The sequence below is a fragment of the Gopherus evgoodei genome, chromosome 5, assembly GCF_007399415.2.
Source record: "Gopherus evgoodei ecotype Sinaloan lineage chromosome 5, rGopEvg1_v1.p, whole genome shotgun sequence".
Classification (NCBI taxonomy): domain Eukaryota; kingdom Metazoa; phylum Chordata; order Testudines; family Testudinidae; genus Gopherus; species Gopherus evgoodei.
The window spans coordinates 62,210,587-62,236,026 of record NC_044326.1 but is presented as its reverse complement, the minus strand read 5'-3'; the positions used below and the strand labels follow the sequence as shown (position 1 = coordinate 62,236,026).

The 25,440-nt window shown below is 43.5% G+C and overlaps 1 protein-coding gene across 7 annotated transcripts in view; it reads left to right on the top strand.

The window, feature by feature from the left end:
• Positions 1–25,440, top strand: part of C5H4orf47 (chromosome 5 C4orf47 homolog) — a 40,473-nt gene that overhangs the window by 1,426 nt on the left and 13,607 nt on the right. For 3 of the 7 annotated variants that reach the window (XM_030563045.1, XM_030563044.1, XM_030563043.1), the window contains exons 3-8: positions 986–1,148; positions 10,005–10,224; positions 16,297–16,434; positions 16,519–16,594; positions 19,065–19,244; positions 24,265–24,437. In XM_030563045.1, coding sequence (XP_030418905.1) covers positions 1,052–1,148; positions 10,005–10,224; positions 16,297–16,434; positions 16,519–16,594; positions 19,065–19,244; positions 24,265–24,437 — 884 coding nt within the window. In that variant the 5' untranslated portion in view covers positions 986–1,051. Of the gene's footprint in view, positions 1–985; positions 1,149–8,027; positions 8,270–10,004; positions 10,225–14,512; positions 14,649–16,296; positions 16,435–16,518; positions 16,595–19,064; positions 19,245–24,264; positions 24,438–25,440 lie in introns of those variants that run through there. The other 4 variants (XM_030563049.1, XM_030563050.1, XM_030563047.1 and 1 more) reach the window with 3 other exon arrangements.

The following is a 25,440-nucleotide window of genomic DNA, read 5'->3' as shown; positions in this document are numbered from 1 at the left end:
TCCACTGCTTGCAGATAGAGCAGTCTGCTGGAGCTAGCTGATAGGGGCTTGGAACCAGGGTGGATCAGCAGCCCCCCCATCAGCTTGCGCGGGCCCCCCCGCCCCAAGTTCCCTGTGCGGCACCCACCCAGCAGGCTATCCATTCAGCAGGATATCCATTCAGCTGTCCCTTCCCCCACTGCCCTGTGCTGCTCCTGCCCTCTGCCTGGGAGCCTCCTGCTTCCTGTGTAAAGGGGTGGGGGGGAGAAAAGAGGGGTGCTAATGTCAGGGTGTCCCCCTCCCCTCCACTCCTTCTCCTTTACTCCTTCCGGCCATCTCCACAGAGCAGCAGGGGACATGACAGGGCTCAGGACAAAGGGAGCTTGCTGACACCAGCTGCTGTCTCAACTTGCTGATCAACTTAAAAAGGCAGTGTACTTAGAGTAGGGTCAGCGAACTTAAAGGGGCAGTGCAGTCTCTCTCTCTCTCTCACACACACTGTGTGTGTCTCTTGTCTCTATCTGCATGCTGTCTCCCCTCCCTCCATTCTTGCTGCCTTATAGAGTGTGAGGCTACATTAACAACGTGTTAGCCCTTGAGGGCTCAGCCGAGTGCTAGTTCATCATTTAGCAATAAGGCATTCCCGGGGAAATATCCCATCCTCTGACTTCACCACCTCAACCAAGTTACACAATCGTCATACATAGTCTTTTGGCGAAAAATTTCCCTGGAACCTAACCGCTGCTATTTCATTAATTCTGATGGGGAAATTGGATTTGCTTAAAATTGTTTCGCTTAAAGTAGCATTTTTCAGGAACATAACTACAACGTTAAGCGAGGAGTTACTGTACTTTATAGCTAATGTTACATTCTGAGTACAGTAGAAACATAAAGGAACTGAGTGCTAGTACTTTTGAACCAGAGAATCTCAGCACCATAATGGTACATTTTATTTTAAATACTTGTTGCAGACTTTGACTGTAACTCTGTTTGTACATTTTTGCAGTAAAAGCAGTGAGCACAAGAAACATCTACATTTTCTAGTGTAGTGGACTGTCACCCACAACCAACCATGCCTGCAGAAGGAAAAACTGACATGGAGAGGATTGGCCTCTTCAGTGAAATGGAGTATGTTACCATTGGAGATAAATATGCCTCACACTATATGCGTAAGTACATTTCATTTTAGCAATAAGGTGTCATAACATAATCCCAGATTTGGACCTTAGCGTCCAAAATATGGGTGTTAGCATGAAAACCTCCAAGCTCAGTTACCAGCTTGGACCTGGTAAAGCTGCCACCACCCTAAAAATTAGAGTGTTTTGGGGCACTCTGGTCCCCCCAACAACCTTCCCTGGGGACCCCAAGACCTAAATTCTTTGCCTCTTACCACAAAGGGGAATAAACCATTTCCCTTCCCCCCTCCAGGTGTTCCCTCCCTGGGTTCCTGGAGGGATACACAGAAGCAAGCTCTGTGAATCTAAACAGAAGGACGCCACCCTCCCTGTTTCCAGTCCTGGAAACACAAGTACTTCCGTCTTCACCCAGAGGGAATGCAAAGTCAGGCTAGTAAATCTAACACACACAGATTTCCCCCTGACTTCTTCCTCCCACCAATTCCCTGGTGAGCTACAGACTCAATTCCCTGGAGTTCCCCACCAAAGAAAAACTCCAACAGGTCTTAAAAAGAAAGCTTTATGTAAAAAGAAAGAAAAATACATAAAAATGGTCTCTCTGTATTAAGGTGACAAATACAGGGTCAATTGCTTAAAAGAAATATGAATAAATAGCCTTATTCAAAAAGAACACACTTCAAAACACTCCAGCAAGTACACACATGTAAATACAAAATAAAAACCCTATAAATCACTATCTTATCTTTTGTACTAACAACTGGGAAACAGAAGATTAGAAAAGCAGGAGGCAGAAAAATCCTCTCATAGCCGAGAGAATACAGGCAGAAGACAAAAACAAAGAACTCAGACACAAACTTTCCTCCACTGAGATTTGAAAAAGTCTTGTTTCCTGATTGGTCCTCTGGTCAGGTGTTTCAGGTTACTCCTTTCCATGTAAAAGAACATTAACCCTTAGCTATCTGTTTATGACACGCCCCCCAAATTGCAGACAATGGGGAACCTCACTGGCGGCGATTTCCTCCTAGAACTTTAAAATAAACAGATTAATACAACACATGCACCTTTACATATACCAGTAAGTATATAACTAACAGACTTCTACATTTTAAGAACACTTTTTAACTACTGGATTCTGGGAAACTCTCACGGGAGAGTGCATCAGCTACTTTGTTAGAAGCTCCTGAGATGTGCTGAATTTCAAAATCAAAATCTTGGAGAGCTAAACTCCAACGAAGAAGTTTCTTCTTGTTCCCCTTGGCAGTATGAAGCCACTTTAGCGCAGCATAGTCAGTTTGTAGCTGGAACTGCCATCCCCAAACATATGGGCGTAGCTTTTCCAGGGCGTACACAATGGCATAGCATTCCTTTTCACTGACTGACCAGTGACTTTCCCTCTCAGACAGTTTCTTGCTGAGAAACACGACAGGATGGAAGTTGTGATCCGTTGCTTCCTGCATGAGAACTGCTCCTATACCACGCTCAGATGCATCCGTGGTTACTAGGAATGGCTTGTCAAAGTCCGGGGCCCTGAGCACAGGGTCAGACATGAGCGTTGTCTTAAGTTGGGTAAAGGTCTTTTGACACTCATCAGTCCACTTAACTGCATTTGGCTGGGTCTTTTTGGTCAGGTCGGTCAGTGGGGCAGCGATTTGGCTGTAGTGTGGTACAAATCGCCTATAGTACCCGGCCAAGCCTAAGAAGGATTGGACCTGTTTCTTTGACCTTGGGACAGGCCACTTTTGGATAGCATCCACCTTGGCCTGTAGGGGGTTTATGGTTCCTCGACCCACGTGGTGCCCCAGGTAAGTCACTCTGTTTTGGCCTATTTGACACTTTTTGGCCTTAACAGTTAGTCCGGCCTGCCTGATGCGCTCAAAGACCTTTTCCAGGTGTAGTAGGTGTTCGGGCCAGGAGTCTGAAAAAATGGCCACATCATCGAGGTAGGCAACTGCATATTTGCCCAGTCCTGCTAGTAGACCATCTACCAGCCTCTGGAAGGTGGCGGGTGCATTTCGAAGCCCGAAAGGAAGGACATTAAATTCATACACCCCCGCATGGGTGACGAATGCTGACCTCTCCTTGGCAGATTCATCTAGCGGTACTTGCCAGTACCCCTTGGTTAAGTCTATTGTAGAGATGAACTGGGCATGTCCCAACTTCTCCAATAGCTCATCGGTGCGTGGCATTGGATAGTTGTCCGGACGAGTTACCGCATTTAGCTTACGGTAGTCCACGCAAAAGCGTATTTCCCCATCTGATTTGGGTACCAGAACCACTGGAGATGCCCATGCACTGGTAGATGAGCGGATTATACCCATCTGTAGCATGTTCTGGATCTCCCGTTCTATAGCAGCTTGGGCATGAGGAGACACCCGGTAGGGTGGGGTTCTAATTGGGTGAGCATTACCTGTGTCAATGGAGTGGTATGCCCGTTCAGTCCGTCCTGGGGTGGCTGAGAACAATGGGGCGAAGCTAGTGCACAGCTCCTTGATTTGTCACCGCTGCAGACGTTCCAGGGTGGTTGAGAGGTTCACCTCTTCCACGCCACTGTCTTTTTTCCCGTCGTAGTAGACACCGTCAGGCCACTCAGCGTCATCTCCCTGAACTGTAAACTGACAAACCTGTAAGTCTCTGGAATAGAAAGGCTTGAGAGAATTAACATGGTACACTCTAGGCTTTAGTGAGGAATTGGGAAATGCTATGAGGTAGTTTACAGTTCCCAGGAGCTCTTGGACCGTGAATGGCCCTTCCCATGATGCTTCCATCTTATGGGCCTGTTGCGCCTTCAAGACCATAACCTGGTCTCCTACCTTGAAGGAACGCTCTCTGGTATGTTTGTCATACCAGGCCTTTTGCTCTTCCTGAGCATCCTTTAGGTTTTCTTTAGCAAGGGCTAAAGAGTGTTGGAGGGTGTTTTGTAGATTGCTTACAAAGTCCAGAATGTTAGTTCCTGGAGAAGGCGTAAACCCCTCCCAGTGCTGCTTCACCAACTGTAATGGCCCCTTAACCTTGTGACCATACACAAGTTCAAATGGTGAAAACCCTAAACTGCGATGTGGTACAGCCCTGTAGGCAAACAGCAACTGCTGCAACACTAGGTCCCAATTATTGGAGTGTTCGTTGACAAATTTGCGTATCATGGCCCCCAAAGTTCCATTAAACCTTTGCACCAGGCCATTGGTTTGATGGTGGTACGGGGTGGCAACCAAGTGGTTCACCCCATGAGTTTCCCACAGTTTTTGCATGGTCCCTGCCAGGAAATTAGATCCTGAATCTGTAAGGATGTCGGAGGGCCAACCTACCCTGGCAAAAATGTCTGTTAGGGCCAGGCACACAGTGTTAGCGCTAGTGTTGCCTAGAGCTACTGCTTCCGGCCATCGGGTAGCAAAGTCCACAAAAGTCAGTACGTACTGCTTTCCTCTGGGCTTCTTTTTTGGGAAAGGACCCAGAATATCCACAGCTACTCGCTGAAATGGGACCTCAATTATGGGGAGTGGCTGGAGAGGGGCCTTGACTTGGTCTTGGGGTTTTCCCACTCTTTGGCATACCTCACAAGACCGGACATACTTGGCAACATCCTTGCCCATCCCCTCCCAGTGGAAGGACTTCCCCAACCGGTCCTTGGTTCTGTTCACCCCAGCATGGCCACTGGGATGATCACGGGCTAAGCTTAAGAGCTTCCCCCGGTACTTAGTTGGAACCACCAACTGTTTTTGCGGGTGCCAGTCTTCCCGGTGTCCACCAGAAAGAATCTCCTTGTATAAAAGTCTATAACAAACCGGGATCGATTAGAAGAGCTGAGAGGCGGTGGGGTGCTCTGTGCCGCCGCCCAAGCTTTCTGAAGACTGTCATCTGCTTCCTGTTCAGTCTGGAACTGTTCCCTTGAGGCTGGGGTCACCAGTTCTTCCTCAGACTGGGGACTTGGGCTTGGTCCCTCTGGAAGCGATGTAGGTGATGGGGTTGTTTCCGTTGCTGGTGAACCGCTCTCCGCTGGTGCACCTGAGGGTATTTCGGGCTCTGGCTGAGCGTTTTGGTATGGCTGTCTGTTGCTTCTGCCAGTTTTGGCTCGCTGGCGCCCACTGGCGTTGAGTTTGAAGATGTGGTTGCAATTGCTGGTGCTGGTTGCTGTTCCAGTTCTGGGCCTGGGACTGGAGGTGCTGTGGCTGTTTCAGTGGTTGGCATGGAATCCGGGTCCACCACCTCTGTCTGGGTCTCGGGTAACACAGACGGGGCGTCTGTGGACGGCTCAGGAACAGGAATGGGTCTGGAAGCTTGCCTGGTTTGGCTATGTGTAACCATTCCCACTCGCTTGGCCCGCTTCACCTGGTTGGTCAAGTCTTCCCCCAGTAGCATGGGGATGGGATAGTTGTCATAGACTGCAAAAGTCCACATTCCTGACCAGCCTTTGTACTGGACAGGCAGTTCAGCTGTAGGCAAGTCTACAGCTTGTGACATGAAGGGGTAAATTGTCACTTGGGCCTTTGGGTTGATGAATTTGGGGTCTACGAAGGATTGGTGTATAGCTGACACTTGTGCCCCCATGTCTCTCCATGCAGTAACCTTCTTTCCGCCCACTCTCAAATTTTCCCTTCGCTCCGAGAGTATTTGAGAGGCATCTGGGCCTGGGGATCTTTTGGGTGATGGTGGTGTAATGAACTGCACTCGGTTGGCAGTCTTTGAGCAGTTGGTCTTGATATGTCCCAGTTCATTACACTTAAAGCATCTTCCATCTGACTGGTCACTGGGTCGAGGTGAGTTACTGGAGACTGGTGAGGTGGAAGAATAGGGCGTCTGTGGCATTACTTGGGTTGTATGTGGGGTCTTTGGCTGTCCTCATTTGTAGGGTTAATGGTCGGTGTGCCCCCTGGGGTATTCGTTCCCCTTGACAGTAGCTTTCTTGCTTTCTGCCACTTCCATCCATCTGGCTCCAATCTCCCCCGCCTCGGTGAGATTTTTGGGTTTTCCATCTTGTATGTACCGTGTTATGTCCTCAGGAACACCATCCAAGAACTGCTCCATTTGTATGAGGAGGTGCAGTTCTTCCAAGGATTTAATATTGTGTCCTGATATCCAGGCCTCATAATTTTTCCCAACGTAGTAGGCGTGTTTGGGAAATGAGACATCTGGTTTCCACTTTTGGGTTCTGAAACGCTGACAGGCATGATCCGGGGTTATCCCCATTCTGTATCTGGCCTTGGTTTGAAAAAGTTTATAGTCGTTCATGTTCTCCTTAGGCATTTCAGCCGCCACCTCTGCTAAGGGTCCACTGAGCTGTGGCCTCAATTCTACCATGTACTGGTCTTCAGGGATGCTGTACCCAAGACAGGCTCTTTCAAAATTTTCCAAGAAGGCCTCAGTGTCATCACCTGCCTTGTAGGTGGGAAATCTCCTGTGATGTGGAACCATAATTGGCGAAGGGTTGTTAGGATTGGCTGGAGCATGTTGCTTAGCCTTTCCTAATTCCATGGCCTGTCGGTGGGCTTTCCTCTGTTTTTCCAGCTCTCGTTGGTGGGCTGCATTGTTGGCTTCTTCTTGTTTTCGTAGCCTTTCCATCTCTTGTTTGTGAGTTGCCTCATCTCTGGCCATTTGTGTTCTGAGCAGTTCTATCTGTTTTTCCATTGCTTCAAGCTGTACTGCGTCTGGTTTTTGTGACATCCTGTTTTCTTGTGTTGGGGTGCCATCCGGTGTTTATCTTCTGAACTGCAGGTTCTCTGTTGCCTCCTGGGGTCTGCCTAGCAACAGTGCCTTTTTCCCTTTCTTCCTCTAGCTAATCTTTTAAATGTAAAGTAAACCAGAAAAACCACTTTATTTGCATGTGTATTGCTGGATACTTGTCTCACAATGGGAGTGCTATTGTGTGACAAAAGACCCCTAATAGTTCCTTAATGGTTCCTTGCTTAATATGCAAGCCAGAAACTGCAAAAGAGAGCAGAGAAAAAAAATTCTCTGGTTCCTTTTAAAACCAACTGTTTCTCTTTGCTTAAAAGCCCTAGCAGAGAAAAAAATATATAATATTCCTACTGGCTTCTGGATTCTATCTATCTCACCACTGCCACTCATGTCATAACATAATCCCAGATTTGGACCTTGGCATCCAAAATATGGGTGTTAGCATGAATACTACCAAGCTTAGTTACCAGCTTGGACCTGGTAAAGCTGCCACCACCCAAAAAATTAGCGTATTTTGGGGCACTCTGGTCCCCCCAACAACCTTCCCTGGGGACCCCAAGACCTAAATTCTTTGCCTCTTACCACAAAGGGGAATAAACCATTTCCCTTCCCCCCTCCAGGTGTTCCCTCCCTGGGTTCCTGGAGGGATACACAGAAGCAAGCTCCGTGAATCTAAACAGAGGGACGCCACCCTCCCTGTTTCCAGTCCTGGAAACACAAGTACTTCCGTCTTCACCCAGAGGGAATGCAAAGTCAGGCTAGTAAATCTAACACACACAGATTTCCCCCTGACTTCTTCCTCCCACCAATTCCCTGGTGAGCTACAGACTCAATTCCCTGGAGTTCCCCACCAAAGAAAAACTCCAACAGGTCTTAAAAAGAAAGCTTTATGTAAAAAGAAAGAAAAATACATAAAAATGGTCTCTCTGTATTAAGGTGACAAATACAGGGTCAATTGCTTAAAAGAAATATGAATAAATAGCCTTATTCAAAAAGAACACACTTCAAAACACTCCAGCAAGTACACACATGTAAATACAAAATAAAAACCCTATAAATCACTATCTTATCTTTTGTACTTACAACTGGGAAACAGAAGATTAGAAAAGCAGGAGGCAGAAAAATCCTCTCGTAGCCGAGAGAGTACAGGCAGAAGACAAAAACAAAGAACGCAGACACAAACTTCCCTCCACCCAGATTTGAAAAAGTCTTGTTTCCTGATTGGTCCTCTGGTCAGGTGTTTCAGGTTACTCCTTTCCATGTAAAAGAACATTAACCCTTAGCTATCTGTTTATGACATAAGGATATTTCCAATAGCTGTCCAATCTGTCTTTCTACTGACTCACTGTTTTCTATTAATCCGTTTAGAGACATCTGGGGTTTTTAATAACCAAAAATCTCTGTCTTTGCGCAGTGTGGCATAATCCTTTTTATTAGAGGTCTGCCTAATATATCACAATAAATGCAAAAAGGGCATAAAAAAGGTAAATATTTTTCAGTTTAGCTGAGTTTTATGTGTTAATATTAATAAAAATATATATGCTGCATTTTGTTGTCCAAGTTACAGATAAAATATACTATTGAAATGACTGGTGTGTCTTTACCTACCAGCTGGTGGGGAGTAGGAGTCACCTCCAATGACTCCTCCTCCTTCTCTGCCATAATTGTGGAGATTTCCAGGGGCTTCTTCTCATCACACCATGGGATGTAAGTGGTGGTAGGGTTCCAGCTGCTCCATGCAGAGACATTGCAAGTGGATTTACTTTTATACTTTTGCAATAGTACATATTCTTTTGGCTTTTCATATTGGCATTCTTTCCCTTGGAAATGTCAACTCACAGATTGTGTAGCCCTCCAGCATTTGCATGTCCCAAATGAGTGCAGCATTTTTTTAAATGTCCTTATGATTCAAATTTTAAATTAATAGCTGTGAGTTTTGAGAAGGGTAGATAAATTATGTAAAATTAGGTTAACAGGTGACCAATTAAAATTGATGAAACCCCTGAGACAAACCAGGTAAAGTAGATTACTTTATAAGATATGTATAGCATTTAATTACTTCTTTGAAATGAACATTTTAAGAAATTAGGTCCTTTGAAACTGTTTCCCAACTGTGCTGAAAGAAAACAAAAAATGGGACACCAGTTTTCTTTGTCAATCAATATACAAATTATCTTCATTATTTTGAATATTCTGCTAAGAGACTCTCAACTGCAGAACAGCATTAATATGATGACTTAATCCAACAGCAAATTGCTTCACAGTTTTGCTCTTCGGTTATCTTGGTTTACATTTGTAATATTAAAACTGAACTGGCAATATAGAAAGCCTTATCTTCCCCTGACATGCCGATGCTGAGAGCAGGTAGTTTTTTTCTATGTGGCTGCTCCAACTGGCACTTCTATTGTAAGATTATGTTTTCAGTACTTTACATTTAGTGGTAATCTTTTATTTCTTTGCTCATAGTTGGCCAATGTGCATAGGAAATTTATTTATTTATTACTTAGGGCTGGATTCATTCATTCTCACTCTTGTTCATTGGAACTACTCATGGCATTACTCTTGATGAGTAAGGATGACAGAGTTTGACCCTCTGTAAGAGTCAGCCTTTGTGAAGTGATGTTCATAGATTCCAAGACCAGAAGGGACAATGTGATTATTTTGTCTGACCTCCTGTATAACACAGGCCATAGAACTTCCCCCCAAAAATAATTCCTAGATCTTTTAGCAAAGCATTCAATTTTGATTTAAAAATGGTCAGTGATGGAGAATCCATCATGACCCTTGGTAAATTGTACCAGTGACTAATTATTCTCACTTAAAATATCATGCCTTATTTCCAGTCTGAATTTGTCTAGTTTCAACTTCCAGCCATTGGATCGTGTTATACCTTCCTCTGCTAGATAATGCTAGATGTTAGTGCAGAATAGTTATGGCCTCCCTCCAAAAGGTGCTAATTGCAATAGTATTTTTGTGTTATGGATGCATGCCACTAGAAACTTAACTGAGTCAAATTCATTTTCCATATATTAAGTTACTGAATAGTTGCCATATAGTATCAGCAATCAGTCACTACCACATGTGACTTACAGGTGAAAGGTTCTGTATTGCAATACGCTTTGAACCATCCATACCCAGTCTTCATTTTTAATTTCTAAATTTAAATAAAGAGAATCTGTAGAGTTAAGTGAATATTTACAATGCTTACTTGTTTTAAAGGCCCTTTCAATGAAGCTGCAAGCAAGAACAAACAAATGTTACCTGGGGGTACCAAAATGCTGTCAGCTCTTCAGGCAGGTTACTTTGAGCCTCAGTTTGTGAGGGTTTTCGAAGGTGAAGCCTACTCAAACCCTGTGCAACTAAGGAGGCGATATAGATTGGTAGAGTCAAAGAAAAATGTGGGCAAAGCTTTCCTTCCAAGCAATGGAGTCAAACTGCCGTAAGTGTTGGGAAAGGCTTCCTTTTTGTGTGTGTAGGGGTGTTGCATTAAAAATAATTTGTCATAACTTTTATAAAAAAGTTAACTGTTAACCAGAGTACGGTATTGTTTTTATGAGAAGATATGTACAACATATGATAATGAAGCAGTGTTAAAACACAGTATTGCTATCATCTGTACACCTGATAACCAACAGAAACTTAGAGAGAGAGAGAGACATTAAAGATCTCAAGCAGAATATTGTATGAAGCTAAGAGTTCTGCATCATGGGAAATGGGACTAACAGACTCTGCTATCCTGAATTTCTCTATTTCCATTGCCAGACTTCCATTACCTTGGATTTTTTATAATACCTGATCAGTCCACAGTGCTGGAGACAAATGGGCACTACCAGGATAAATGTACCATCCATTAAAAACATCATGGGGTGACACCTCTGTGACTGAGTTGGTCAGAGGATACGGAGACATAAATAGCCTACAGTGCGTTTGACTTTTTTAGATGAAAATATTTATCTGTCTGAACAAAGATCCCATGTAGCGTCACATAATTAGAGTTAGAGCAAGAGTTCATGTAACTGTTATTGGACTGAGAAGTTTTCTTGCTTTTGGGGCTTTTTAATTAAAATACAGACAGGCAGGGGAAAAAGTCTGTTACATTTAAAGAAATGTAAGATGTCTAATCCATTTATTAAAACACAAGGATTGTCTTAAAGGGATATTAAAAACTATGGGCCAGACTCTGGGAGGTATTCACAACCAGGCATAATGTCCCCACTCTGCGTCTGTGTCCCCAAATGTACACTTATTCTGTATACACTGTAATGTATGTGTGTCCATAATTAAGTCTAAGATTTTGTCACAGATATTTTTAGTAAAAGTCACAGACAGGTTACAGCCAATAAAGAAAAATTCACAGAAGCCTGTGACCTGTCCGTAACTTTTACTAAAAATATCCCTGACAAAAGGGGGAGCTCAGGTATGGGGTCTCCACACCACCTGCAGAGGTTGGGCAGCTGCAGCGGCTGCTCCAAGCTCTGAGGGCCCCTGCTGCCCTCGGTGGCTCAGAGCTCCTGGGTGGCTTGGAGCTGTGGCCCCACTGCCTGCGGCAGCTTGGAGCTTTGGGGGGGATCCTGGAGCCTATGTTGGTCACGGGGGGACACTGCCCAGAGTGGCAGAGAGCTGCAGGGGGACCCCACTACCCAAGGCGGCCGAGAGCTCCGGGGGGAGGACGGGGTGCTACTCTGTGGCTCCTAGTCGATAGAGCTGACTTCCATAACCTCCGTGAAAAAATGGTAGCCTTATCCATAATATATAGGTGACTTTGCACCTCACACAGAGCCTACACCACTCTCTTCTTACTAGGCGTAGGGATAATCTTTGAGGGTGAGCTGTTTGCAGGGGATATTCAAAAGTCAAGGAATGCATACTGAATAATAGACAAATTATTGTGTCTTTGCAGTCTATACAACATTAATAATATGAGGAGAGCACATGGACACAGTTGGGAGTCTAAATAACCATGTTTACTAACTATATATAAAAATATAAAGCCTAGCTACATATATACACTGCTGCTTTGCCAGCATCACCCAGGAATGCTGTGGCAGAGACAGGGGTTAGAATCCAGTTCTTCTGGGCAGCATTCAGCTGTCTTAACCACAAGACCCTTCATTTCTTGCTTGCTATTCCTTGCCTCACTCGCTACACAACTTCTGCAACAAATGAGACAGGGGTCCTAAAGACAATAGCATCCCTTACTACACAGTTCAGATTCATTCACAAAGCAGATCATCTTTGTACTCAGTCAGGCAAGGGTCCTGTGTTAAAGATAGTACGCAATCATATAATTAAAGACTTCTCATGGAAGATGAAGTAAAGGTGCAGAGGAAACCTTAATTCTGGCATTTCCTAACTTTTGAGTGCTTGACTTTGCAACCTTAATAATGTTCTTTTAGCATAGAATTTTTGTGAGCAATTTCCCAAGATTTTAAAAAAGCAAACCGCAAAAATAAAATTCCATCATGTAGCATAATATTGACCCATGTGGTTCCTCAGCAGGCATGGAACCTTTAATTCCACCACACAGATCTCTGCCACTTGAGCTAGAGGGAGATAAGACAAACATTTTGTCAGTGGGTTTCGTGGATATTTGCTGACAGCGGAGGAATGTTGGGTTTCATTCCAGGTTCTGGAAGGGAGTGTGCTCCAATAGGCACAGATGATTCTCTGCCTGTTTCTCTCAAGCTTGATCTTTTCCTCTCCATCCCACTGAACCTGTCCTAGTCCCAGTCCTGTCTCTTCCTCATCCCTGCCTCCTTGTCTCAGTCCCATGCTCCTTACCTTTGCAGCCCCAGTCTCCACTCTTGAGGATTCTCATCCCAGTCCTAGTCTCCCTGCCCAGACAGTTCTGCTCTTCTCTCAGTTGGCTCTCCAAGTCCCTGTCTTCCTCCAGACTTCCAATCTCTCCCACTCCCAACACCTATTCAAAACTGCTTGCACAGCCAGTCCTAGTTCCACCACTCCCGCCCCAACAACTTGTCCCCAGCAGGCCATCTCTAGGGGTGTGTGAGCCTGGGACATAGGCACCCAGTTTCTGTCTGCTGGGGGCTGCTCCCCCGGCTCTGCCCAGGCCCCACCCTCACTCCACCCCTTCCCCCAAGGCACCATCCTGCCTCTTCCCCACTCAGTTCCGCCCCCTCCCCTGTGTATGCTGTGCCCTCGCTCCTCTCCCCTCCATTCCCAGCGCCAAGTCCAGATGCCACAAAACAGCTAATCAGCAGTAGGCGCTGGGAGGGAGGGGGAGGCACTGATTGGTGGGGCCTGCTGGTGGGCAGGAGTCACTGGGGGCGGGGGAGGTTGGTGGGGGGCTCCACCTTGCCCCCTGCCCGCCGACTCCTGCCTCACCTCCCTGCCCACCTCCGTAGGAAGCGCGGGGCCCTCCAAAGCGCAGGGCTCAGAGCTGTCACCCTGATTTGCCATACCCTAGGGATGGCTCTGGTCCCCAGTTTCCTTGCCCAGTCAGGCCCAGGCCCCACCGCACCCAGCTCCTCATCTGATTTGATCTCTTCTCTTCCCTCTCCCACTAGCTCCCTGTCCCAGTCTCCTTCCCTGGGCTCCTCATCCAATCTCAGTCTCCCCCCACATTCCCTCCCTGTCTGCTTGTCTTATCCTCTCTACCCAGCCAGTCCCAGTTCCTCCCTCCCCCCAATTCCTCATCTCATCTCAGTGTTCCCCACTCCCCAGCCAACTGGCTTCATTTTCTTCCTCCGTTTCCCTTACTGGCTTCCAGTCACAGCCTGTACTTGCCCACTAGCTCCCAGTCTTCTTGCCCAAGCATTTCCTGTGCCCCCAGTTCCCAGTCCCATTCTCCTTGCACAACCAGTCCCAGTCTCTTCCTCCAACTCCCTGTCACCGTTTCTCCCCCCCCCCCACCTCCAGTCTACACCAGTGTTCTTGCTCTAATCTAGTTGTGTCCATCCCTCCTGGCCTGGATTTTCTCCTCCGTGCATTAGAATTAGATATGTTCCCCCACCATGCTGTCTGGGTGCCAGCGGGGGTGTGTGTGCTCAAGAGCTGAGGAGAGACTGCCTACTGCTCTCAGCTGCAGTGCCCAGCCCCACCCCAGCCCCGAGCAACTGGGAGCAGCTGTTACAGGGGAAGTCTTTCTGAATCCCTGCAGTTCTGGGCTAGAGCATGCTCAGTTGTTCTGTGAGGATGGTGCATGTGCAGTCCAGTAAGCACTAGGAGCTGTAAAAGGCCGAGTACGCCCAGGGAGGATGGAATCTTTGGAGATTTTACCTGTTTATCTTTAGCTAATCTCTACCGAGAATTTGCAAACTGTAGTTTTTTTAAAGGTTTATAGTTGACCAAATTCAACTCTTTTTTTATGGGGACAACCAAATGTCCATTCCTGACACAAAAGCCATCCTTTGCCAGATTTCAAGTCCCTGCTCTAAAGCAGTGGTTCTCAACCTTTCAGGAAGCCGATTTGTCTTGCATACCCAAGTTTCACCTCACTTATAAATTACTTACAAAATGCCCCTCTGCCATGTATATTGGCCAAACTGTACAGTCCCTATGTAAAAGAATAAATGGACACAAATTGGACATCAGGAATGGTAACATACAAAAGCCAGTAGGAGAACGCTTCACTCTTCCTGGACATTCAATAACAGATTTAAAAGTAGCTATACTTGAACAAAAAAACTTCAGAAACAGACTTCAAAGAGAAACAGCAAACTAAAATTCATTTGCAAATTTAACACCATTAATTTGGGCTTGAATAGGGACTGGGAGTGGCTGGCGTACTACAAAAGCAATTTTCCTTCTTTTGGTATTGACACTGCCTCGTCTATTATTGGGAGTGGACTACATCCACCCTGATCGAATTGGCCCTGTCAACACTGGTTCTCCACTTGTGAGGTAACTCCCTTCTCTTCATGTGTCATTATATAATGCCTGCATCTGTAATTTTCACTCCATACATCAGAAGAAGTGGTTTTTTACCCATGAAAGCTTATGGCCAAATAAATCTGTTAGTCTTTAAGGTGCCACCGGACTCCTTATTGTTTTTATAAAAATACAAAAGTGTCACAAGCACATTATTACTGAAAAATTGCTTACTTTCTCATTTTTACTATATAATTATAAAATAAATCAAGACTCCAATTTTGAGAAACACTGATATAGTATATAAAGCAGGATAAGCAAATAATTGTCCGTATTAAATTCTAGTTTGTACTGACTTCTTTTCATGCAGGCTGTTATAAAACTAGGCTAATATCTAGATGAGTTGATGTACCCCTACTTCCAGGAGTACGCGTATCCCTGGTTAAGAATCACTGCTCTGAAGCGGGGGCACCAGCACATTTCAAAGAAAAAGTAGCCAGACTTTTTTACTGTGGGCAAAACAACTCTCCCCCCGCCCTCAATTTAAAATTAATTTGTTTTGAAGTAATTTTAAAGAAATTGTAATTAGGAAAATAAGCTATTTATCAAAACAATTTATCTTTCTTTAGCCTCATTCTCCAAAATGACTCAACCATTTTGGCTGAAATGGTACAGGAAAAAAATCAGCTTCAAACAGACACTCAACATGGAGAATGTCATTCTGAATGTTTAAAGTTTGGCAAAGATATAAACATCTGAAAATGGGTCTTATAATTGTAGTTACAAAAATGAGCTATTTATCACGTTTTTAAAGTTCTTCCAACTTTTGTTTTCTATAACAGCAAAATCTCAAATTTGTTTGCCGTTGCCTTTGATAATGAGCAGTGCCTTTCACTAGTTTGGGGGACACTGATGGAAGTTTTTATATATTAAGATTTGTTTTCATATGCTTACATGGCTGATGTGGGCTGTTATAAAATATGTATCAGAGCCTGCATGCTCTTTGATAAAATGCATATTGGGGACATGAATAGTTGAAGCTAATCCCTGGCAGAGATCCTAAGCCCTGCATCAGGAAATTCCTCTGAAGACCCTACCTACCTGGTCCTGAGAGTACCTCTTCATTCTTAAAAAATGTTGGAAAAACATACAGTAGGAAATTCAGTACAAAAATATTGGTAAAATATAGTTAAGGTTGTAAATACCTAAAAATACCCTTAATATAAGGTTGACATAAAAACAACAACAGTGGAAAGCAGGAACACATTAAGAGAAAATTTAAAGCAAACAAACCAAAAGCCAAACATTGACGAGTTTGGACGTGCACAGCTAAGGTGCTCCAAAGCTTTAACTCTGTCCCCTCTACTCCTATTGTGTGCCTCTACCACACTGTGCATAGGATCTGAAGAAGTGGGCTGTAGCCCACGAAAGCTTATGCTCAAATAAATTTGTTAGTCTCTAAGGTGCCACAAATACTCCTGTTCTTTTTGAGGATCATTGTTGTACGTGTAGAATAAACAGAACCTCAAGTTTTGTATGTTTAGTCCAAAAATGTTAGTTGCTTGTTTTTCAATTAATATCATTCAGAATTTTGAAGCTGTATAGCACTGAATGAGTACTAATTATAAATTTATTATTATTAACAATAATTATTGTATTATGTGTTTATTTTATATTTCAGATGTGGAATGGGTACTTATTATGGAACTATAGGTGGTCCATATCCATTCTTCAGTGCACAACTAAGAGGGAAAACAGCATATGCTCCTCCTGGAAAGAACCTTTACACAAGTCCTGGAAAGAAAGGAACTGGATATGGGTAAAACATTCAGTATCATTTCTTGAATAGTATTTCATCAAATGCTGAACTTTGAGGTCACCATTACTAATTTTCTTTACACAGATATCCAAATCTTACCATAGGCAAACAGTATCCACACTCAAGTGATGTGTATGAAAGCGGAAAAATGAATGCAAAGGTAAAATTATTCAGTAACTTTATTTAATCACTATTTGCAAACAGTTTACCTTTCCTGTAGTTTTTCTTTTAGCCTAAAGCAATCAGTATTTATTTATTTACCAACTGGACTGCAGATAAATTGCCTTTTTTTGTTAAATATATTATTCCTTTCCCTCTTACTCACCCCAGTACAGAGTCATGTTGCTTAGGCTATGCAGTGGGCTAAGGATTTGACCCAAAGTATTGAATTGAGAGAGAGAGAAACCCAAATTAATTATTATTAATTATTATGTATTTATTTGTTTGTTTGTTTTTATTTGTATTGTGGTAGCTCCTAGGAACCCCAGTCATGGTTAGGGGTTGTACAAACATAGAGCATATCATCTGTATTTCACTTTATAACTTAGTAAATATGAGAAGACTGCTCTATTTATATGTGTCAGTCTCACTAATACTGTATATTTTTAATCATATATGGGAACAATGATAGCTGAAAGAGAGCTTTTTTGCCATAGGAATAAGTATTTTGAGCTTTATATTTTTACCACAAACTAATATCTGTTTGGCGTTAAATTGAGATTTTGAGGGGTAAAAGCTGTTTTGTCTGGCATATTGGGGAACTGGGGTGCTGATAAGTGAAAAATGCCAGTTAACTAAGAGGGAGGGAGTTTGGGTGTGGGAGGGGACTCAGGGCAGCAGGTTGGGGCGCGGGAGGGGTTTCAGGTGCCAGATCCAGGGGGTGCTTACCTCAGGTGGCTCCCTGCCCTAGCCATTCTGAGGCAAAGGTGCAGCAGGCGGCTCAGTGCTCTGCCTCTACCTGCAGGCACCCCTCCCCACAGCTCCCATTGGCCGCAGTTCACAGCCAATGGGAGCTGTGGAACTAGTGCTCGGGGCAGGATGGAGGCAGCATGCAGAGTTGCCTGCTGTGCCTCCGCCTAGGAGAAGCCGGGACAGGTCGCTGCTTGCGAGGAGCCACCCAAGGTGAGCAGCCCCCAGATCCAGCACCCTGCACCCCCAAACCCTTTCCACACCCAAACTCCCTCTCAGAGCCCACGCTTCACACCCCCTCTCATGCCCCAACTTACTGCCAGCCCTGTGCCAACCAAACTATAAACCAGAATTTCAGTAAAGATCCGGTTGGTGAAGTGCCAGATAAAGTAGCTTTTACTATACATATATTAGAAGTTTCAGCATCAGGATTGGGGTTTTGTTTGCTACTAGTTCACATTTGGGTTAGAAAAGGTTAATTTTTTATTAGTTTGAATGACCCAACTTGCAAAGTTTTTTGGTAGTTTGGACCGAAGTTGCAAAGTTCAGATCCAGAACTGAACTCTGTGAAGTCTGAGGGTGTTTAGATTTAGGGTTTGTTTGGAGCTCATCTCTGATTAGAAGCATGTAACATAATACAAGTGTGACCACAAATAGGGGAGGAATGATCCAGAATGACTAAGGGCTTGTCTACACTACTGCTTAAGTCGATGTAACTTATGTCGTTCAGGGGCGTGAAAAAAACACCCCCCTCAGTTACATAAGTGACATCGATTTAAAGCCGTGTCTATACCCGGCTATGTTGATGGCAGACACTCTCTCACCGACATAGCTTCCACCTCTCATTGAAGTGGAATAATTACATCAATGGGGGAGCGCTCTCCTGTTGATGAAGCACATCTTCACCAGATGCAGCTGCACCGATACAGCACAGTAGTGAAGACAAGACCTAAGTTTCACAGTCACCACACTATGGTGGACTCCAGACAAGTTCTCTGCTCAGCTCTTCAAATAAAACACAAAAGAGTGAATGGACTTAGAGAATGAAGTATCCTTTTGGCTTTAGAGGTGGTTGGTCTCCACAACCCGTAGCTGTAGCCGGTCATTGTGGTGAAGCTGGAGGATAAATAAAGGACCTAATTCTCCTGGGTTGTCAATCTGGCACATTTTGCAAGCTCTAAATTTAAATTAAAGAAAGGTGTACCACCAATTGTATAACTCCCCAAATCCTGCCTTCTCCTCATGCAGTAGAACCACGTTGTTTTGGTTGCCACAGGCACCTCTGTCCTCCGGAGGAGGGCAACATTTGTTTCTTATTTATTAAGCAGTGAAAATTTGCTCCCCATCATTAGCATGAATTAGCAAGGTTGTACTGTATTTGTAATGGTAAAGTCCATACATGTACCATGTGTCCATTAATTAATTTGAGATCTTAAAAAGTTTTTAAATTTACTTATTTTAAGAAGTCCTTAAATTCTTCAAGAGTGTCATAGTTTCCTAGCATTTGTTGTGCTCAATGGATTGTTTTGTTATGCATTATGTAGTGCCTAATATATATGTGGAAGCCAGAATTAATACTAGCAGAGGAAATTAAATTAAATACATGGCTAAAAGTAAGTTTTTTTCAAGACTGAATTTAAATCTCTTTTTATTTTTTCTAATCAGAATAATCTGAGGTAAAAATGCCCAAGGCGATACCTTTAAAACTACTTATTTTACAGAAGGCACGTGAAGACCATCTGCGTTTGGTTAAAGGAGGGCCTTTCAAGTTAAATCTCTATCCTCGGGAGTATTTTGACTTAAATCCATATTATGATGATAAACCTTTGCCACCAGCTAAGAAACCAACCCCAGAAAAGCCAGTTGCACACCCCTTTAAACCAAGTTCTCCTGCTAAAAAGGTGAGTCTGTTCTCCAACTAGTGTAGCAAAAAGTGACAATCCAAATATTTGGTGGTGGTCTTGTAGAAAGTTTAAATCATATTGTATAGAAGACAAAAATTGTAAAAGAGTAGGATGGGAAGGGACTTCAATAGGTCATCTACTCTAGTCCCCTTCACTCAAGACAGGACTATGTAATAACTAGACCAGAGGTTCTCAAACTGTGGTCTGCAAGTTCCATTCAGGTGGTCGCCATAGTCCCCTCTAAAGTGTGTGCCTGGGAGGTCGCACAAGAGAGAATGAAGGGCCGCCCTCTGGATTAGTGGAACCATGTAGGCGTGGCTCCACTAATTAGGTGTCTGGAGAAGACGCACATGTAAGGTGAGGTAGTGGCCTTGAGGGGAATAGGGAGTAGATGGGTGAGGGCAGTGGGGTGAGAAGAGGGAGTGGGGGGACTTTGGGATGTGCAGAGCTGGGGCGGCCAGAGAAAGAGGCGACTTTGCCCAGCTCCAGGACTGCGGCTGCTAGGGAGAGACGGCCTCCTTCCCAGCCCCAGCTCGGGGTGTTGCCGTGGTGGGGGAGAGAGGGCACATCCATCACATTAGAAAGATAAGTTACTGTAAGAGGTAGTGGAATCTCCATCCTTGGAGGTTTTTAAGAAAATGTTAGATAATAACTGACAAGAATGGTCTAGTTCAGTGGTTCTCAAACTTTTTTTTTCACGGACCACTTGAAAATTGCTGAGGATCTCAGTGGACCACTTAATGATCTTTCCAAATGTTGTTTTTACCATTAGCTAACTATTGTAAAAAAATCTTTATAATAATTAATATTTTTTGTTCTACAAACAAAAGCACACAACTCATATTTTAATATCAGTAGACTTACTCATGAGAAAATGCTCACCAAAGTGAGTAAGGGCTGCAGAATCAAGTTGTAAAATTACTTTAAAAAGTAGTTGTCTATTTCTAATCAATTAATATACAGCAGTGGTCTCCGACCTTTTATGCCCAAGATCACTTTTTGAATTTAAGGGCAACCCATGATGTACCGTGCCCCTTCCCCAAATCCCTGCTCTACTTACTCCATCCCCGTGCCCTCCATCACTTGCTCTCCCCTACCCTCATAAATTTTCACCAAGCTGGGGTAGGGGTTTGGGCTGAGGCCAATGGGTTTGCAGTATGGGAGGGGGCTCTGGACTGAGCCTGGGGCAAGGGGTTGAGGTGCAGGAGAGGATATGGGGTGCAAGCTTTGGGAGGGTGTTTGGGTGCAGGAGAGGTCTCTGGGCTGGGGCGTGCAAGAGGGGGAACAGGATGCTGGCTCAGGGAGGAGGGTCAGGGCTGGGGCAGAGGTGCGGGAGGGGGTACAGGGCACTGGCTCTGGCAGGGGGTTCAGACTGGGACACAATGTTGGGTGCAGGAGATCCTCTAGGATCAACCAGTCGATCACGATGAACCAGTTGGTGACCACTGCTATATAGTATTAATGAACAAATGAGCTATTTTAGCTCTGATGCAGAAGTAAGCATTAAAAAGTCTTAGTGCTTCTTCCTACTGTAAGGAACTCATGCAAGGAACCTGTGCAGCACTTCTAGTTAAGTAAGCATAAGTAATGCCCTATTGGTCATTGCCCACCTAAAGCCTCCTACACTGGCTATCTAAGAACTCAGTGAGTGCCAATCCATATCTGCTCAATGCAATGGCTTCCTGGCTCTGGATCTCAATAGGTACTTTTCTCAGAATAAAGCCTGATGCTTCTTCAGCTGAACCTGAATATGTTTAGAGTGTTATTTTGTTCTATGACACCTGCTGTAAAATAAACCCTCTAAAATCCATCATAGAAGTGAATCATAGAAGTGTAGGGCTGGAAGAAACCTCAGTAGGTCATCTAGTCCAGTTCCCTGAACTCAAGGCAGGACTAAGTAATAACTAGAACATTCCTGACAGGTATTTGTCTAACCTGTCCTTAACATCCGACGACAGATTCTGTAACCTCTCTAGGCAATTTGTTCCAGTGCTTAAGTTTTTCTTAATGTCCAACCTAAACCTCTTTTGCTGCAATTTAAGCCCATTGCTTCTTGTCCTATCTTCAGAGGTTAACGAGAACAATTTTTCTCTCTCCTTGTAAAGTACTTGAAAACTCTTATGACCCCTCTCAGTCTTCTCTTCTCCAGAGTAAACAACCCATTTTTTTCTATCTGTCCTCATAGGTCACGTTTTCTAGACCTTTAATCATTTTTGTTGCTCTTCTCTGGACTTTCTCCAATTTGTCCACATCCTTCCTGAAATGTGTTACCCAGAACTGGACAAAATAGTCCAGCTGAGGCCTTATCAGCATGTAGGAGAGTAGAAGAATTACTTCTCGTGTTTTGCTTACAACACTCCTGCTAATAAATCTCAGAATCTTGCTTGCTTTTTTTGCAACAGTGTTACATTGTTGACTCATATTTAGCTTGTGATCAACTACAATCCCCAGATCCCTTTCCACAGTACTTCTTCCTAGGCAGTCATTTCCCATTTTGTCTGTGTGGAATTGATTGTTCTTTCCTAAGTGGAGTACTTTGCATTTGTCCTTATTGAACTTCATCCTGTTTACTTCAGATCATTTCTCCAGTTTGTCCAGATCATTTTGAATTTTAATTTTAAAATGCAACCTCGTGGTCTTTTGTTGCAAAAGTTCTCTTATGTCAGAAATACGAAAGGTATGATTGAGTTTTCTTTGTTAGTTGTGATTGTAATTTACAAAGCAATGAAAGCTAGTTTGATTCTATACAAAACCAGAAACTATAAATAACCTGTGATGGGGTGTACATGTCCTGCATCAGGAAAAAAGGGGTTAAAAGTAGCTTTGGGCTCAGGGCTTGTGTACTCCACAGGGGTTACAGTGCCATAGCTACGGAAGTTACTACAGGAACAAAAGGGATTCTCCCATTGCTGTAGTAACTTGCTGTCAGCCTAGTCACATCTACACTGGGGGGTTAGGCCAGCATCGTTGTGGCATTCAGGAGTGTGGATTCTTTCTAAATTTTGAGTATAGACTGGGCCTCAGGCACCAGCGAGGCATTCCAGTCTCGGAGGAAGAGCCTTAGAAGGGAGATGCCCCTTGTACAGACCTCTCCTCACTAGCTCCTAGGAAGGAGCACTGCAAAAGATGAAGCTGGCAGAGGCTTCCTATGAACATTGAACAAGAGCCTTGAGGATACTGAGCCAGGCTATGGCTTGTCAGGTATCTCCTAAAAGCAAGGAGCTTGGGTCACATTTGAACTATTTTTGTGTTGTGACTTTCTTCTGTTACCTTTCCTTTGAGGCCTTAAGAGGGCTGGAGAGGAAGGCAAAAAGGCAGGCCACAGTAGGAAGAAGCCCAGGGAATAAGCAGGAAAGGTCTGAACAGGGCCAGCTCTAGGCTTTTTGCCGCCCCAAGCAAAAAAAAACAAACAAAAAACCTCCGAAAGCGCAACTGCCGAAGCAGAAAAAAAAATGGTGACCAGAATGCTGTCCCTGAAATTGTGCTGGGAACCCAGGGCAGAGGTTGGGATTGGGTTCCCCCAGACAACCAATGAAAATCCTGGTGAGGCCCCTGGACAAGGGTTGTAAGGCCTAGTGGGCCTAGAGTTGTACTGTTATTGGACTGAACTCTGACTTACCCCCGAAAGCGGGAGGCTAAAAAGTGACCTGGATGGAGGGCTAAGTCGCCAGACTAAGGACGACCCTAACAGATCTGAATGGTGGGATCAGCAAGGTTAGAGAAAGGAAAACCCTGACAGCGCTGCAGTCAGCCACAAGGTGGCACACTGGCTGGTGAGTCACTTTGTCATATAATCATATTCTAAATAACTTGAAAACAGCTAATCTTTAAAATCAGCACAGAGCAATTGTTAAAATTTAGTTAATCAAATGTATATGTAGAGTTGCCTGTTTTAGACCACAGCAGCTAGTCAGAGTTTGAGGCCCTGGGGATGTTCCAGTTGGAAGTAAAAATTGATGGGAGTCTGGTATTTTCCTTGATACACTCTCGTTTATTTACAAGGAATTAACAAAATCCTGTGTCTCTGAACGCAGAAGGAACCAAGAACAAAAGGAACAGTTTCTTAGCTTACAGCCCCCAAGCAAACCCCAGACCCAAAGCTCACTCACTAGCTTGTTCTAGAGTCGTGCTGTGCTTACAGACTCCTGATTGGCTTTCTTGCCTTTCCCTCTCTCTGTGTTCTTGTCTGTCCTTTATTTCTGTGTGCCCTCTCTTCACACACACCCTCTACTCAAACAATACTTAGTCAAAAGCTTCTGGGCAGGTTCAAACACACCTTTTGTCTTGGGTGGTGGTTTATGCCTACAGTTACGTTAATTGAAGGGTGAGTTCACACCTATCAATCTGAATGAACTTTTAACTCACCAGTAACAAGATTTCACCCAGTTCATAACAGTAGGAATAAAATAAGGTAACTCCTCCATCTAGCACTCCTCTGGAGGACTCAGAACTGTGCAAGGCCCCCAAATCTGAGAGCACTAGGATGCAGGTAGTAACACCCCTTCCTCACCCTTGTCACTGCTGTTCTAGTGGGAGGGCTGGTAGAGACTAGCCAATGGTGTTTCTACCGCCATATGTGTAGTGCTCTGGGCATGGTTAGGCAACATGCTGATAATAATGTTTGAATCCTGCCAGATGGTACCACTATTGGTACCACCAGTGGAGCTGTACTGATGGGAACCAGTGGTGATCTTTATCGGTTTCATTTTTTGCCACAATAAAATCCTACATTTAATTTTTTTTTTTTACAATACCCTTACATTTTTAAGTTTCTTTCCTCATAATCCAGGATACATACAAAATAATTTGTAAAATCAAATATTCACCAATGTAATTATTTAAATGTTCCTAACAGTTTCCTGTTGACTTTAAATACACGTGGTATGTGGTTTTCTGATATGTACATAATGTGATGTGATTTGCCATGCAGTGTTCTGGGTTACCTTTGTATGGAAAAATATAGTTAAAGCAATTATATTGTAAATTAGCACTTTGACACTTTCCTTTTCTTTTCCAGTCAGGGGGTATGAAAGCAGGAACATTTGATCCTTATCCTTCCCATTCTGCTGAGCCCTATGTGGTTAAATATTCTAAGCCCATCACAACTAATAAAGAAGGACGGATTTTTCATCCTCCTCCTGGATCAAAAAGCAGGCCCTCTACAAGTATAATGGCTTTAAATGTTACAAGGTAAGCACTTGACATTTACTTTGATATTTCATGTTTATAGTTTATAAAATACATTAGTAAGAATTATTTAAATAAATTAAAAATTAAAGTCAGTAGTGTTTCTTTCCCTTCTGAACAATTAGTTAGTGACAAAAGGATAAGTAACATATAGATGAAATAATTTTCTGAAATTGTTCCTACTCTTTTGTATATTCAGATTAATTTAGAATGAAATATGTACCTATTGACCTTAAGAAGTTGCATGATATGATATCTTTGACCTGCTATGTTCTGATTCTTTTGACACCCTATGCCCTTGCTACAATGTACAAAGAACCAGGAGCATATCTTTATTAAAAATAAAACTGACTTTTTTGTGTCTATTGTGTATGTGAAATAAAATTGACTCCCTCTGGTGGCCAACATAAAACCTGTAATAATGGCTAATCAAAGCCAGTACAGCCTGGAGCATGGTATTTAAATTGGGAGTCTGATAGTTGCTAATGTCTGAGTGCTTTCCTTTCCAACATTAACATTCTTTTAGCATAGGTTTATATACAGTCCATTTCTTAAAGTTTTTGTATTATGTTGTTTATATTTAGAATATATTTGGTCTCAGTTTTCATTTGTCAAAACTTGAGAAGTCACAGTAAATAAAAAATTAGATTGTTTTCCTTAGATTCTCTTAGCAAAACATTTTCAAGAGCAGACACCAAATATTTGCATACAGATTAATTAACTATACATGCAAATATGGTTTTTGCATGCACACTTGTGTAGTGCGAAACTTTGACTCCAGGTTAGCTGCACATTCTTGAAAATTTGACACATAGGAATGTGCTTCACATTTGTGATTTAGATCTTTTTTAAATTTTCATGTTGAAAGTATATAATATGCTTCCCCATCCTGTCCGCCACCAAATGTTCTTCTAATTGCCCTCCTTTTCCCACCATGCCCAGATGCTGTAGGTGAGCAGTCCTGTTGCATTGCAGAGCCAGTTTTAAGTTTTTATTTATACCTATA